The 16,283-nt window shown below is 42.3% G+C and overlaps 1 protein-coding gene across 1 annotated transcript in view; it reads right to left on the reverse strand.

The window, feature by feature from the left end:
* Positions 1–895: 895 nt before the first annotated feature.
* NUDT12 (nudix hydrolase 12) overlaps positions 896–16,283 on the reverse strand; it is a 42,342-nt gene continuing 26,954 nt past the window's right edge. The window contains exons 6-7 of the mRNA XM_069752489.1: positions 8,100–8,299; positions 896–3,629 (exon numbers count right to left, since the gene is read on the reverse strand). Of these exons, the coding sequence (XP_069608590.1) occupies positions 3,519–3,629; positions 8,100–8,299 (311 nt within the window). The 3' untranslated portion in view covers positions 896–3,518. The remainder of the gene's footprint in view (positions 3,630–8,099; positions 8,300–16,283) is intronic.

Here is a 16,283-nt window from a genome sequence, read left to right on the forward strand (position 1 = left end):
ATACCGTGTCCAGCCAAACTGATTGGTCGTCGTTTCATACTACAGATGTACAATGACCCAAAACATGAAGCCAAAGCAACCCAGGAGTTTATTAAAGCAAGAAGTGGAATATTCTTGAATGGCCAAGTCAGTCACCTGATCTCAACCCAATTGAGCATGCATTTCACTTGTGAAAGACTAGACTTCAGACAGAAAGGCCCACAAACAAACAGCAACTGAAAACCACCGCAGTGAAGGCCTGGCAGAGCATCAAAAAGGAGGAAAAACAGAGTCTGGTGATGTCCATGAGTTCAAGACTTCAGGCAGTCATTGCCGACAAAGGGTTTTCAACCAAGTACTAGAAATTAACATTTTATTTAAAATTATTGAATCTGTCCAATTACTTTTGGTCCCTTTAAAAACAGGGTGACATGTTAAGGAGCTGAAACTCCTAAACCCTTCATCCAATTTTAATGTGGATACCCTCAAATGAAAGCTGAAAGTCTGAACTCAACTGCATCTGAATTGTTTTGTTTAAAATTCATTGTGGTAATGTCTATAACCTAAATTAAAAAAATGTTGTCTCTGTCCAAATACATATGGACCTAACTGTAAGACAAGGTCCCGGCCAGACAGTTCTGGCAGCAGCTTTTCTTCAGAAGAACAAAAAGGTTGTGCATTACAATTCAAACTGCCAGACCCTCATCTAACCCAACATCATCATTCTGGGAAGAGTCGGGAGGCTCCTATCACATGTTACACTGTTGGTCAAACTTGGTGATTAAGTAGCTTGTTTCAAATTGGTAGGATAATGCTAGAATATGCCACCAGTATCTGGTCTTAATTGCTAGAATAAAGTGGAAGTGGAACTTCGGTAGCACAAATGCCACTTCATCTCTTATTGGCTTTACTCTGCCTCTTTTTTTTTTTTTTTCTTAAAGCTGAATGGTTGGCCATTTACTAAAAAATATAAAAATCTGAGATGGGGAACAGATGCGGGTGCATGGCAACTTCCTCCTTCTTTACAACAATAAGCGCCATCACAATGGTCAGATTCCAGCAAAGGGCCACCAACTCACTCTAATTGCCCATTATACACAACCCATACCCTTCATGCTAGGCATACTAAAATCCAAGTATTGTCTTCCTCGATTCCACCTATTTTCCAAGATGACATTTTAGTAATATATGGTTGTCCTGCTCCAGCTCATCCTCATATATAAAAGACATATGCGACATACTCGTATGTAGCCATAACAACCTGGGGTACCGTTTTCTAATCCTGAGTCTATACTGCACCCCCAACTTTGCGCTATGTACACGGTATGTACAGAAATGAAATAAACCTAAACCATAAATGCAAGAAAAAGAGTTTGTGACACAAGGATTTGAAAAAAAGTGTATTGGATTATAAAAAGATGCAGCAAAAATAGTGGAATTATTAATTCCAAGTTTCTGTTCAAAGAGCTTTATATAAATACATACTATACCTCATGGCAGCTACTTATAGTAGGATTGTCATAGAACTATGTGCAAGAAATGGTGTCGCCTTTTTAATCTTTTCCCGATTAAGAAAATTGGCAAAGAAGTCTAAAGAGATTAAATAGTGTAGTGCCTTGGTTAATGATTCGTAGTCCCTTTGCTCCTTTTTTGTCAGCAGAAACCTACATTTTTTCACACATGGTGGCGAGCACAAATGACAAAGGTCTTTTTAGGAGTAATATTTCAAAATGCTACATATTCTTTTATGCACCAGATTTTGGGAAAAGGTTGTCATAAATGTGGATAGGTAACATTTTATTTTCAGATATATTAGAGTCTATGTCCCCCTATAAACAGAATTTTTGTACATACAAATTTGAGTAACTGTAAATTTTGCACAGGATGTATCTTGCACTCATTCCCTTCTTGTTCGGAGTCTGCACAGATATCGCTGTGGGGATCTGCAGCTTTGTAATAGTGTGTAGTAGTGATGAGCGAGTGTACTCGTTGCTCGGGTGGTCTCTGAGTATTTGTTAATGTTCGGAGATTAAGTTTTCATGGCCGTAGCGGAATGATTTACAGCTACTAGACAGCTTGATTACATGTGAGGATTCCCTAGCAACCAGGCAACCCCCACATGTACTCAGGCTGGCTACTAGCTGTAAATCATTCAGCTGAGGGGATGAAAACTTAATCTCCGAACACTAACAAATACACGGAGATCACCCGAGCATGCTCGGGAAAACCAGAGCAACGAGTATACTCGCTCATCACTAGTGTGTAGCCTTGACAAGGACCTGGCAATTTATCTAGACAAAGATATATAAAGCAGCATTACCCAATCTAAGACATTGATGTTGAAGGGTACCTGGTCTTTCAAGTAACTTTTCGGAATAAGTTGCTGTGTACATATGGAATAACACTATCTCTGGCCATCATCTTATGTCTTGTATTTTCATCAGTATTTTTCACTGCAGGCTCTGTCTCTTAATTTGTAATGAACACTGAGCCGGAGACTAGCTGATATGATGTCGGTCATATATAGGACAAGACACAAACAGGGATTCCTGCTCTTCATTCCTTAACCAAAATTAAAAAGAAGTACTGAGCAGTGTAGAAGTGAAACCAGCACTGAGGTGAGGTAACAGACTTTTCTGTGTCTCCTTTTGCATGTTTTCGCACTCTGTTCTTCGCTATACCCTCTTAATAGAGTATTATAGATGTTGTTTGTAGGCCCGACAACTCACTTTTCTCAAGATGGAGCTGAGATTTTTTTCAGAATGGATGATGACTGTAGGAAGCAGTGTGAGGAGGTGGCTTATTCAGGTTTTTCTGATATGTTACATAACAAAGTTTCTTATATTTTCTATTAATTTATGCAAAGTTTGTGGAAAGAACAATTCCAAATTTACAAATATATATAGATGTGAGATATATTTAATATCAGAATTATCAAATTTACCAATGACCTTGATTCTGAGCTTTATTGTTTTTATAAGAAGCGTCATACCGTCAAAATTCCCAGATGCTGTAGCAGCCAAGAAAGAGCAGAAAAAAGTCCTGCATACGTGATATGCCAGGGCAGCTCAATGTGAAGGGGCAGAGTAGAGTATTTCATAGCGTAGCTCACAGCATTACAGTGAGATATGGTAGTTTGAGAAAACACAACTTATGATTTCCTAGTTCAAAGGTCTTATACTTGTGCATCATCAATAATGATGCCTGAGCGAATCTGAAACAACTCGATGTTTTATCTCAGCTGTTATTGCCCTGTATTTTAATGATGTGAAATAAACCAAAAAGATTTTATCATGCAGAGTGGATCATCTACTTGAAACTTTGATCTGTTGGCATCTGGAAATAATGAGGCCCTAAGCCCGGAGTGAACTATGAACACTACAGGAAGGGTGAGCTGGCTACTATTGGTCTATTGTTCTTAATCTTACACACCTCATTTAGATAAAATCACAAACTATATTTTTCATCTTTATAAATTGATATGCTTTATCATTACATTGTAATTTCTTTGAAATAAGAAGCCCATTTTGTTCAGGACACTACAGGTTGGCATTTATTCCAATCCAGTACTTTATTAACTGGTGAGCGATGGCATGTCTTGGCGGCACTACTAGAATTTGCTGGTTTCCTTTAATTAAAGCTTCTACAACCTACATGAAAAAAGAGAAAAAGTTATAAATGTTTTAAACAGATTTGTAATATCCCCTGGTTTATATGCCAAGAGCATTTAGTGCCCTATTATTGGAAAACAGTAGCAATTGTAAAAAAAAAAAAGTTTTTCCAAAGAATCCCTGACAAGCCTGGCAATAAACGGGGGTTGTCCAGTTTAGAAACCTCATTTCCTTACATCATATTAAAGGGGCTCAATAATATAGAAAAAAAAATTAAAGCATGGATGCTCTTAACATAAAAAAAGGTACTGTAGCATATTCACCTACAAGCAGCCCCGTGGTTCCAACTGAGGCCGCTCCGGAGGTCTGCCCCAGCTCCAGAAGCTATGCCTGCTCCATTCGGAAATCACAGTACTGCTGAAGCCTGTGATTGGCTGCAGTGGGCAGGAGAGTAGAAGAGCATGAGATGACGTGCTCTGTTAGCCACCTACCCGCTGCAGCCAATCACTGGATTCAGCGCTCCTGTGACCTCTGAATGGAGCAGGCATCACTTCTGCAGCTGGCATAGACCTTCAGAGCAGCGAGCACCGGATTCATAGGACTGCAGATAGGTCAGAATGCCTCTGTTTTTCATTTTAACCCCTTAGTGACAGCCAAGTTTTTGAAATCTGACCAGTGTCACTTTATGTGGTAATAACTCTGCAACGCTTCAACAAATCCCAGTGATTTTGAGACTCTTTTTTCGAGACACATTATACTTTATGATAATGGTAAATTTAGGTGAATATGTTTTGTGTTTATTTATAAAAAATATCAAAAATTTGAGCAAAATGTTAAAAAATTAGCAATTTTCTAAATTTGAATGATTATCCCTTTAATCCAGATGGTCATACCACAGCAAACCATTAATAAATAACATTTCCCACATGTCTGCTTTACATCAGCGCCATTTGTAAAATGTTATTTTATTTTGTTAGCATTTTAGGAGGTTTAAAAATGTAGCAGCAAATTTTCATTTTTTCAAGGAAATTTACAAAATTTATTTTTTTAGGGACTTATCCATGTTTAAAGTGACTTTAGGGGACCCATATATTGGGAAACCCCCAAACGTGATACCATTTTAAAAACAGAACTTCCTGACATATTGAAAGCTGCCGTCAGGTAGTTTATTAACCCTTTAGGTGCTTTACAGGAATTAATGCAAAGTGGTATGACAGAAGTGAAAATGTGTATTTTTACCACCTAAATGTCGGTAACTTCTGAACAGGTTACCAGAGCCGGCAGACTGTAAAGGTACTGTCACACTAGACGATATCGCTAGCGATCCGTGACGTTGCAGCGTCCTCGCTAGCGATATCGTCCAGTGTGACAGGCAGCAGCGATCAGGCCCCTGCTGGGAGATCGCTGGTCGGGGAAGAAAGTCCAGAACTTTATTTCGTCGCTGGACTCCCCGTAGACATCGCTGAATCGGCGTGTGTGACACCGATTCAGCGATGTCTTCGCTGGTAACCAGGGTAAACATCGGGTAACTAAGTGCAGGGCCGCGCTTAGTAACCCGATGTTTACCCTGGTTACCATCCTAAAAGTAAAAAAACAAACACTACATACTTACCTACAGCCGTCTGTCCTCCAGCGCTGCGCTCTGCTCTCCTCCTGTACCGGCTGTGAGAGTCGGTCAGCCGGAATGCAGAGCGGTGACGTCACCGCTCTGCTTTCTGGCTGCCCGGCGCTCACAGCCAGACCAGAGAAGCAGAGCGCCGAGGACAGACGGCTGTAGGTAAGTATGTAGCGTTTGTTTTTTTACTTTTTAGGATGGTAACCAGGGTAAACATCGGGTTACTAAGCGCGGCCCTGCGCTTAGTTACCCGATGTTTACCCTGGTTACCGGGGACCTCGGGATCGTTGGTCGCTGGAGAGCTGTCTGTGTGACAGCTCTCCAGCGACCAAACAGCGACGCTGCAGCGATCCGGATCGTTGTCGGTATCGCTGCAGCGTCGCTATGTGTGACGGTACCTTAAGGCCGCTATTTGGACGTGAATTGCCATGGCAAACATCAGGACCACACAATCAAGATCTTAGGGCACCAGTTTGGATGAAGAGGAAGCCCCTACACTCTGTTAACCATATATAATGATGTAGTCACTATTGACAGCAGCATCTATGGGGTTAAACAGATTTGGAAGATGCAAATGCTGATCGTGGCTGATGCAGCAAGTTGTCAGCTATAGTGGACAGCCGACAGCTGCTGGATTGTCACCTGTATGGGGATACTATTCTCTTATATCTCAGGTCAGTTAAAAGACGTATTGGCTGTCATTAAGGGGTTAAGAGCAACCATGCCTTAAAAAGATTTTTTCTGTATTGAATATCCCCGCTAAAGAATTCTGCATTTATAAAGGGGGTCCTCATTGTATGATACTTGACTTTTGAACAGAATAACGAGCTGTAAGAAATGGCATCACTCAGTCTGCAGGACCTGTCTTGCATTAAACATACATCCCATGGATTTGATTAGCCAGTGTGTAATATTTAGTTCCTCGTGTGGTGACACTTGCTAAGAGGTTTTCCTACAGATTACAGTAGATCAGTGAGGGTCTCACTAAAGGAACACAATGTAAAGAACTTATTTCTAATAGATCCTTCTAAGAAATAGAAACTGTCCAAAGCAAAGAATCATTTCATAGAACGTATGGCCTGTCCACTTTCTCTAGTTAGTGCAGCTTTCCTCACAAAGTGATCAGCAATTCTGGTCATAAAATGGCTGCTGGTGGAGGAGTGTGTGACCAGACCTGTCCATCAGTCTCCTCCAACTATAAACCACTTCACATGGGAAAGATGATTTTCTATTGAAGGAGGCGGATGGACAGATCTGGTCACGTGCTCCTCCACTAGCAGCCATTTTATGGACAGAATGACTGGTCAGTCTGTGAGAAAATCTGCACTGACAAGAGAAAATCAACTAATTTAAGATCTCAAACGATTGCAGAAACAAGGGGGCAGAAGCGCTCGGCTGAGTGCCTGACCTTTCTTCTTCGGTTATCACTTTTGTTTGCTACACTATGGAGTGGTAAGATTAGTAGTTTAAGACTTTTCATGAGCCGCTACACAAATCAGTGCTTTGGCCTCTTCATAGGTTTTTAACTCAGGTCCACTCAGATGAATTAGCGGCTCGACATCCTAGTGATGTGCCATTACTTAATGAGACTGGAATACCTCTTTAAAGGCAATAAGAAGAAAATTGGCCAGATTTTACTTTTATTTTCGCTGTTTTTTGAATATTCTGGTTGTTTTTTTTTATTATTCTGTTTAACAGCTCCATAGCTATGAGCCTATACATTTAGTGCCTTTTCCAAGGGGGATGTTGCTCACAGGCTAATACACAGCAGGCTAAAGACATGCCCCAGAGAATCCTATGAGTCATGCCACTCTGGTTACGCCCATAAAATTTGGCGCTAAATAAAAAGGTCCATATGACTGGAACTGTATTTAAAAAAACAAAAAAAAAACAACCCCAAATAACCAAGGGAGCAGCGAGAATAAAATACCATAAAAACAGGCCACTTTTGACCTGGTGACAGGTCCTTCTTTTTAAGAGTATAATTGGTATCCTAGAAGAATTTGCACTTCCCACACTTTTACAATGTGTAATTTATTCTCTTGTGAACTCCCTCAAGGTGCATATACCCTACACGATGCGCAGAGTCAAAGGAAGGACGACTCGTAGCATGCTTAATGGATGGCGGTCGTATAATAGCCGGCTGACACAGACCGACCAGGGTGTATAAGCACCAGACGATATGGAATATTATTTAGTGCACGCAGGCTGCCATTGTTCTCAGCAGTGCCGAGTCCTGTTTACACATGAAAATGTGCTGCCGAGAATGATCATGAGCGCTTCACATGATTCTCTTGAAACGAGCGTTGCTAAGAGTGCACGTTCATGATTATTGTGCAGTGTATAAGGACCTTATATCAGTTTTCTATAGTAACTCCGTCCCCATAGAGAACATGACAGCTGTACATTATACAATGGGGATTAGCACAGAAAAACGTGAAATATATTGACACCCATGATCTAATACTTTATTTTTATTGAAGAATTCATGTAATCATTGAGAGAATCCCTGAATTGGGAAACAGAACACAATACAAAGCCTAACATTAGTACGCTTGGAAGAAGTCCCCATATGAACAAGACATTGCCTAAAGCAAAGCTTTCATCTAACCACTATAACATCTGCGGCTTTGCAGCCCGGCTCTAATATTTCAGCTCACAAATAAAATAAAAAGGATTGTTTTACACACTCCATCAAGTCTCAGGAGCTTGCTTAGGAATGAACAGATCCTGATGGAACCGGCTTTCTTTTACATTCATACATTTTATCATTACAGTGAAGTCCTAGAATCTAAACATTGCCCCCTGTGCCTCCGAAACCCTGCGATATGTCTTACAAAACCAGAGTAATCAAAAAAGAATCAATACAAGAAGGAAATTAAATTGAACTTTACCTGTTCTCTAGTGAACCAACGAGCGTCTTCTATTTCAGTCTTGTCAACTGTAATTTCTGTAGATATTGCAACACCTAAGCAGCCGATCATAAGGGAGGAGGGCATTGGCCAGGGCTGGCAGGAAACGTACTGAACATGGCCAACATTAACGCCGCTCTCCTCCTTCACTTCTCTACGGACAGCATCTTCTATCGTTTCCCCTTTGGGAGAGAGACAATGACAAGGCAACTAATGTGGCAAACTCAGAGAGAGAGACATTCACAGAAAATATTTTGCTCTCTTAAAACATAACTTTTATTAAATATGATGAATAAAATTGAACCCTAAATAATATCTTCAGGTGCAAATAAAAATATACCTACACAACCTCAAACTTTGTGTGATGTGATCCCAATGTAAACTTTGATATACTTCAATAAAATGGAAAAATTTAAACTAGGCCGAAGGACAAGCCAAACTAAAATGCCATATTAGGTCCCAATAATAATGCAATTATTTCATTGTATGTATATGGGCCAATTCACTAACCAAATTCACATAGATACAACAGCAGGCTACAATAGGTCTTACTTTTTGTGTTTTTGTATAGACCTACCGTTGAGGTTGTTCATGTATAATTTTACTTTCATCTGTAGATATTATTTAGGGTTGAATTTTACTCAGCACTAGCTTAAGAGCCCGGCGTTGCCTGGACATAGTAAATATCTGTGGTTAGTTATAGCACCTCACTTCTCTTATTTTCCCATCAGGCCTCTCATTTAGCACCTCACTTCTCTCATTTTCCCATCACGCCTCTCATTTTCCCCCCTCACATCTCTCATTTTCTCCCTCGTTCCCCCCTCACTCCTCTCATTCCCTATAACACTTGTAATTTCAACCTCACATCTGTCATTTTCTGATCACTCCACTATTTTCCCTCACTCCTCTCATTTTCACCTCACACATCTCTCCCATAAGTATATACATGTTTGTCATCTCCCTTATATATAGTATACACCTGTATGTCATCTCCTGTATATAGTATATACCTGTATGTCATCTCCCCAGTATATACCAGTATGTCATCTCCCCTGTATATAATATATACCTGTATGTCATCTCCCCTGTAAATAATATATACCTGCTGTATGTCATCTCCTGCTATATATTGTATATACCTATGTGTAATCTCCTCCTGTGTATAGTATATACCTGTATGTCATCTCTTCTGTATACAGTATATACCTGTATGTGATCTCCTCCTATATAGTATATACCTGTATGCCATCTCCTGTATATAGTATATACCTGCTGTATGTCATCTCCTCTTTTATATAGTATATACCTGTGTGTCATCTCCTCCTGTATGTAGTATATACCTGTATGTCATCTCCTCCTGTATATAGTATATACCTGTGTGAATATTTTTCTGCCCAATGATGACAGAAGTATTCTAGGAGTGATACCTTTTATTGGCTAACCAGAAAATAATATGTTTGCAAGCTTTCAGAGCACAGTGGCTCCTTCTTCAGGCAAGATTACAAATAGATTAATAAGAAACAAGCACATTTAAAGAATAGTACAGGAGGACATTTGTTAGGGGGTGGGAAGTGTGATGAGTCCATAGATAAGCCAAGGTAATAAAATTAGGCATTTTCTTACAAATGGAGAGGCAGTGGGAATAATGTTCTTAGTTATCTGGAGTCCATCTGGTGGAGGTGTGAATTGTATCCATGTAGTGACTCATAAATCCAGGTGTTAAATTGAGTCCTATTGTCAACAAATTAAACATATTCATTAGTTTGTATTCCCAAATTTTTCTTTCCCTGTGGTCCTAAAAATTACCTTTTAGTATTAAGACTTTTAAGTCTGTCATACTGTGTCCAGGTCCAGAGAAATGTTTTCCCACAGGTGAGTCCACTTCATTCCTGATTGTGTGTCTGTGTAGATTCATCCTAGTTTGTGGTCTTTGCATAGTTTGCATAGTTTCCCCAATATAGATACTTCCAGGACACCTCGTACATTGTATCATGTACACCAGGTTGGAGGATGTACAAGAAAAGGAACCCATGACCTTATAGTCCTGATTTGTGTTTGGTACACAGACTATATCTGCTGGTAATATGTGGGTACACGTTTTGCATTTTTTATTGTTACAGGGGAATGTGCCAGTCACTGATGGTGATGAGAGGACACTTCTGTCAAGCAGATTCCTTAAGTTAGGGGGCTATTTATAGGAGAGAAGTGGTAGTTCTGGGAATATGTCTTTCAATTTGTGATCTCTATTGAATATAGGTTGGAGATCAGCACCAATTTTCCTTAGGATGCTCATGTGGGGGTTGTATGTGACCACAAGAGGTACCCTGTTGTTATCCTCTCGCAGTTTGTAATCCAGGAGGCTGTTTCTTGGGATCCTTGTAGCCCTGTGGATCTGCTCATCTATTACCAGTGGATGGTATCCTTGTTGTAGGAATGTATTCCTCAGTGATCGCAGCAGTAGTTCCCGGTCTTTGCTGTCTGAACAGATCCGAATATACCTCAGAGCTTGACTTTAGATGATGGATTTTTTTGTGTGTCTTGGATGAAAGCTGTTCCATCTAAGATAAGCCGGACGTCCGGTGGGCTTGTGGTAAATGGATGTCTGTATGGCATTGTCCTTGATTTGTATGGTCATGTCCAGAAAATGTATTTGGGTCTTTGAAACGTTGAGGGTGAGCTTGATGGTTGGGTGGAACTTGTTGAAGTTATCGTGGAAGGTGAGTAGATCATCTTTTGAGCCTGTCCATATTATTAGCAGATCATCAATGTAGCAGAAGTATGCAAAAGGTTTAACAGAACAAGATGACAACAATTCTTCCTCTAGTTTCGCCATAAATAAATTAGCATATTGTGGGGACATTTTGCTTCCCATGGCGCTGCCCATACACTGTTGGTATAAATTGTTCCAAAAAGACAAATAATTGTGATGGAGCACAAACCTGATAAATTAATGTGTTGGTTCTGTGGCTAGACTGTTCTTTTGAAGGAAATATTTACATGCTGCAATTCCATCCTCATGAGGAATGTTGGAATAGAGAGACTCTACATTCATGGTGGCTAGTAGCGTGTTCTCTGGAAGTGGGCCCAGCGCTGACAATTTGCAAAGAATATCCGTGGTGTCCTGGATATAGCTGAGTGTGCGCCTCACCAAGGGTTTCAGAATGTTCTCCATCCAACCTGAGATATTCTCATTTAAAGTCCCAATACCAGAGATGATAGGCCTCCCAGGATTACCTTCTTTATGTATTTATGTCATCTCCTCCTGTATATAGTATATACCTGTAAGTCATCTCCTCCTGTACATAGTATATACCTGTGTGTCATCTGCTCCTATATATAGTATATACCTGTAAGTCATCTCCTCCTGTATATAGTATATACCTGTGTGTCATCTGCTCCTGTATATAGTATATACAGTACCTGTGTGTCATCTCCCCTGTATATAGTATGTACCTGTATGTCATCTCCTCCTTTATATAGTATATACCTGTGTGTCATCTCCCCTGTATATAGTATGTACCTGTGTGTCATCTCCTCCTGTATTAGACCTCGTTCACACGTTATTTGGTCAGTATTTTTACCTCAGTATTTGTAAGCTAAATTGGCAGCCTGATAAATCCCCAGCCAACAGGAAGCCCTCCCCCCGGCAGTATATATTAGCTCACACATACACATAATAGACAGGTCATATGACTGACAGCTGCCGGATTTCCTATATGGTACATTTGTGGTACGTTTTGAGTATGTGCAAGATTTGTGTGAGGCAACTTTTGCATGTGTTGCCACTTTTGTGCATGTGGCAATTTTTCCGCTTGTGCAAGTTTTACATGTGGTGAGTTTTCCATAAGGTGAGTTTTGCACGTGTGGCGAGTTTTGCATGTGGCGAATTTTGCGCATGGCGAGGTTTGAGTGGCGACTTTTGTGTTTCGACTTTTATGTGGCGTGGTTGGTGTATGTGTGGTGAAATGTGTGCTGAGGGTGGTATATGTGTTCAAACACGTGGTAGTGTGTTGCGCATTTTGTGTGTGTGTTCATATCCCCGTGTGTGGTGAGTATCCCATGTCGAGGCCCCACCTTAGCAACTGTAGGGTATATACTCTTTGGCGCCATCGCTCTCACTCTTTAAGTCCCCCTTGTTCACATCTGGCATCTGTCAATTCGCCTCCAACACTTTTCCTTTCACTTTTTCCCCATTATGTAGATAGGGGCAAAATATTTTTGTGAATTGGAACGTGCGGGGTTAAAATGTCACCTCACAACATAGCCTATGACACTCTTGGGGTTCAGACGTGTGACTGTGCAAAATTTTGTAGCTGTAGCTGCAACGGTGCAGATGCCAATCCTGGACATACACACACACATACACACACATTCAGCTTTATATATTAGACTAGCTATTGAACCCATTCTACTCCCGGGTGGTGAGCATTTATATTGGTATATGGTCTCCATCCTGTCATGAGCTGCTCCATCCTGCGCCCCCATCCTGTCATGTGCTGCTCCATCCTGCGCCCCCATCCTGTCATGTGCTGCACCCATCCTGCGCCCCCATGCTGTCATGTGCTGCTCCCATCCTGCCCCCCATTCTGACATGTGCTGCACCCATCCTGCGCCTCCATTCTGACATGTGCTGCACCCATCCTGCGCCTCCATTCTGTCATGTGCTGCTCCCATCCTGCGCCCCCATCCTGTCATGTGCTGCTCCCATCCTGCGCCCCCGTTCTGTCATGTGCTGCTTCCATCCTGCACCCCCGTTCTGTCATGTGCTGCTGTTATCCTGCACCCCTGTTCTGTCGTGTGCTGCTCCCATCCTGCGCCCCGTTCTATCATGTGCTGCTCCCATCCTGCGCCACCATTCTGTAATTTGCTGCTCCCATCCATATGCCCCATATGCTGCTCCATAAAGGTTGATGGCCCCATAAGATGCTCCATAGTATATGCCTCATATGCTGCTCCATTATGGTTGATGGCCCCCATAAGATGCTCCATAGTATATACCTCATATGCTGCTGCATTATGGTTGATGGCCCCCATAAGATGCTCCATAGTATATGCCTCATATGCTGCTGCATTATGGTAAATGGCCCCCATAAGATGCTCCATAGTATATGCCTCATATGCTGCTGCATTATGGTTGATGGCCCCCATAAGATGCTCCATAGTATATGCCCCGTATGCTGCTGCATTATGGTTGATGGCCCCCATAAGATGCTCCATAGTATATGCCCCGTATGCTGGCCCATAAAGGTTGATGGCCCCCATAAGATGCTCCATAGTATATGCCCCGTACACTGCTCCATAAAGGTTTATGGCCCCCATAAGATGCTCCATAGTATATGCCCCGTATTCTGCTTCAATATATATATAAAAAAAAATAACATACTCACCTATCGTCGCTGGGCGCCGAGTGCTGGGGGGCCTGAGCAGGCGGGGACACCAGCGCGCTGTGGGGGTCAGGTGCCGGAGTTGCCGCTAGCTCAGGCCCCCGACACTTGCTATATTCACCTGGCCCTGATCCAGCGCTGCGTGGCGCTCCGGCGTCTTCCGGGTCCTCTGGCTGTGACTGTTCAGTCAGAGGGTGGCGCGCATTAAGCGCGTCATCGCACCCTCTGAACTGTGAACATCACAGGCAGAGGACCCGGAAGATGGATCGGCACGCAGCGCTGGAACGGGACAGGTGAATATAGCATACTCACCCTCCTGGCACGTCCGTTGGAGATCGCGGTGTGCGTTCAGTGCTTACGCATACCGCGATCTCCTGGGCTGCGTCACTCTGTGGGGTCCAGACTGCGCCGGCTGTTATGGACCTGGTGGTTAGGAGCAGACGAAAAGACCTGATGGTTAAACTAACAAAGGACAAGCTCTGGGAAGTGGGAGCTCTGCTGACCTCAACCCCTAATCCTATCACACACACTAGAAATAGCCGTGGAGCGTTCCTGACTCTCCCTAGACGCCTCTTCACAGCCTAAGAGCTAACTAGCCCTAGAGATAGAAAATAAAGCCTACCTTGCCTCAGAGAAATTCCCCAAAGGTAAAGGAAGCCCCCCACATATATTGACTGTGAGTAAAGATGAAAGTCACAAACACAGAGATGAAACAGGTTTCAGCAAAGGGAGGCCAGACTTACTAAACAGACTGAGGATAGGAAAGGTATCTTTGCGGTCAGCACAAAACCCTACAAAAATACCACGCAGAGTGTGCAAAAAGACCTCCGCACCGACTCACGGTGCGGAGGTGCCACTCTGCATCCCAGAGCTTCCAGCTAGCAAGGCAAAATCATGATAGCAAGCTGGACAAGAAAACAATGAACAAATAATAAACTAGCAGGGACTTAGCTTCTGCTGGAGTAGACAGGTCACCAGAAAGATCCAAGACCGAACTGAACCAGTACTAGAACATTGACAGCTGGCATAGAGTAACGATCTGAGTGGAGTTAAATAGAGCAGCCAGCCAAAGAATAAACTAAATCACCTGTGGAAGGAACCTCAGAAGCAGCAGCTCCACTCACAGCCACCAGAGGGAGTCCATGGACAGAACTCGCCGAAGTACCATTCATGACCACAGGAGGGAGTTCGATAACAGAATTCACAACAGCCGGCGCTTGCGCAGTCTATAAAGGCTTCGGACAGAGTGACGCTCCCAGCCTTATATTATAGATATTTAATAAAAGTTATATTTTAAGAGAGCTGCGTAGTATGGCACCATATTAGTCACAGCCTGGAGCAATGTAGTCAAAGTGCCTGAAGGCTATTATATCATGGCTACTATTCTCTGTAATCAGCTACTTCCAGATGAAGGGAGGCAGACTTCATTGTCAATAGGTAACGAACAGAAAGTCCTAAAAATATCTGCAGTTCTGAGATCCATCCTCTAGAAAAATGTACATAAAAATATGTGAATGATTGTAGGAGGTCTTTCTTCAAGGTGGAAAATGAATAATCTTTGTACTGGGTAATAGCTGGTAGTATCTTCTGGAACATTTATAACAACCTATAGGATATCTATAGGATATGTTATAAATGTCTGATGCATGTGGGTCCTAATTTTTTTAAGCAATTTAAGCAATTTTTTAATCTCCCATAGAAATATATGGATAGAGGTCTGTATTCGCCTAACTGCTGTGTCAGTCCACCATTATAAATAATGGAAACCAGTCAATTGCATCCGCTTGCTATGTTTTAGGACTCTCTTAGGTTTGCTGTCATACACTGGTTTATTTGGTCACGGTATTTAACATTTCTCTACATGGCTTAACTGGTGAAAGACCAGGCCATTGTCTCCTGTTCATGACCAGCCAGAATTTTGTTAATCTTTCCATATCTGGGGGTTTAAAAGCTATAAAATTATTTTTCATTTGGTTAATAGTTTGTGCAATGTTTTTCCATTATGTGAATGATGGGGCTTTACTTTGAAGCCATGTATATTTGTAATTTTGTTTTTGGAATAATTAGAATACCGTATATACTCGAGTATAAGCCGACCCGAGTATAAGCCGACCCCCCTAATTTTGCCACAAAAAACTGGGAAAACTTATTGACTCGAGTATAAGCCTAGGGTGGAAATGCAGCATTTACCGGTGAATTTCAAAAATAAAAATAGATCATTATTTCCCCATTGCTGTGCCATATAGTGCTCTGCACCGTTCATATTTCCCCATAGGTGTGAACCATATAGTGCTCTGCACCGTTCATTGTGCCCCCTAGCTGTGCCATATACGGTGCTCTGAACCGTTCATTGTGCCCCATAGATGTGCCATATACGGTGCTCTGCACCGTTCACTGTGCCCCATAGCTGTGCTGTGCCATATACGGTGCTCTGCACCGTTCACTGTGCCCCATAGCTGTGCCATATACGGTGCTCTGCACCGTTCACTGTGCCCCATAGCTGTGCTGTGCCATATACGGTGCTCTGCACCGTTCACTGTGCCCCATACATAGCTGTGCTGTGCCATATACGGTGCTCTGCACCGTTCACTGTGCCCCATAGCTGTGCTGTGCCATATACGGTGCTCTGCACCGTTCACTGTGCCCCATAGCTGTGCTGTGCCATATACGGTGCTCTGCACCGTTCACTGTGCCCCATAGCTGTGCTGTGCCATATACGGTGCTCTGCACCGTTCACTGTGCCCCATAGCTGTGCTGTGCCATATACGGTGCTCTGCACCGT

The sequence above is a fragment of the Ranitomeya imitator genome, chromosome 1, assembly GCF_032444005.1.
Source record: "Ranitomeya imitator isolate aRanImi1 chromosome 1, aRanImi1.pri, whole genome shotgun sequence".
Lineage (NCBI taxonomy): Eukaryota > Metazoa > Chordata > Amphibia > Anura > Dendrobatidae > Ranitomeya > Ranitomeya imitator.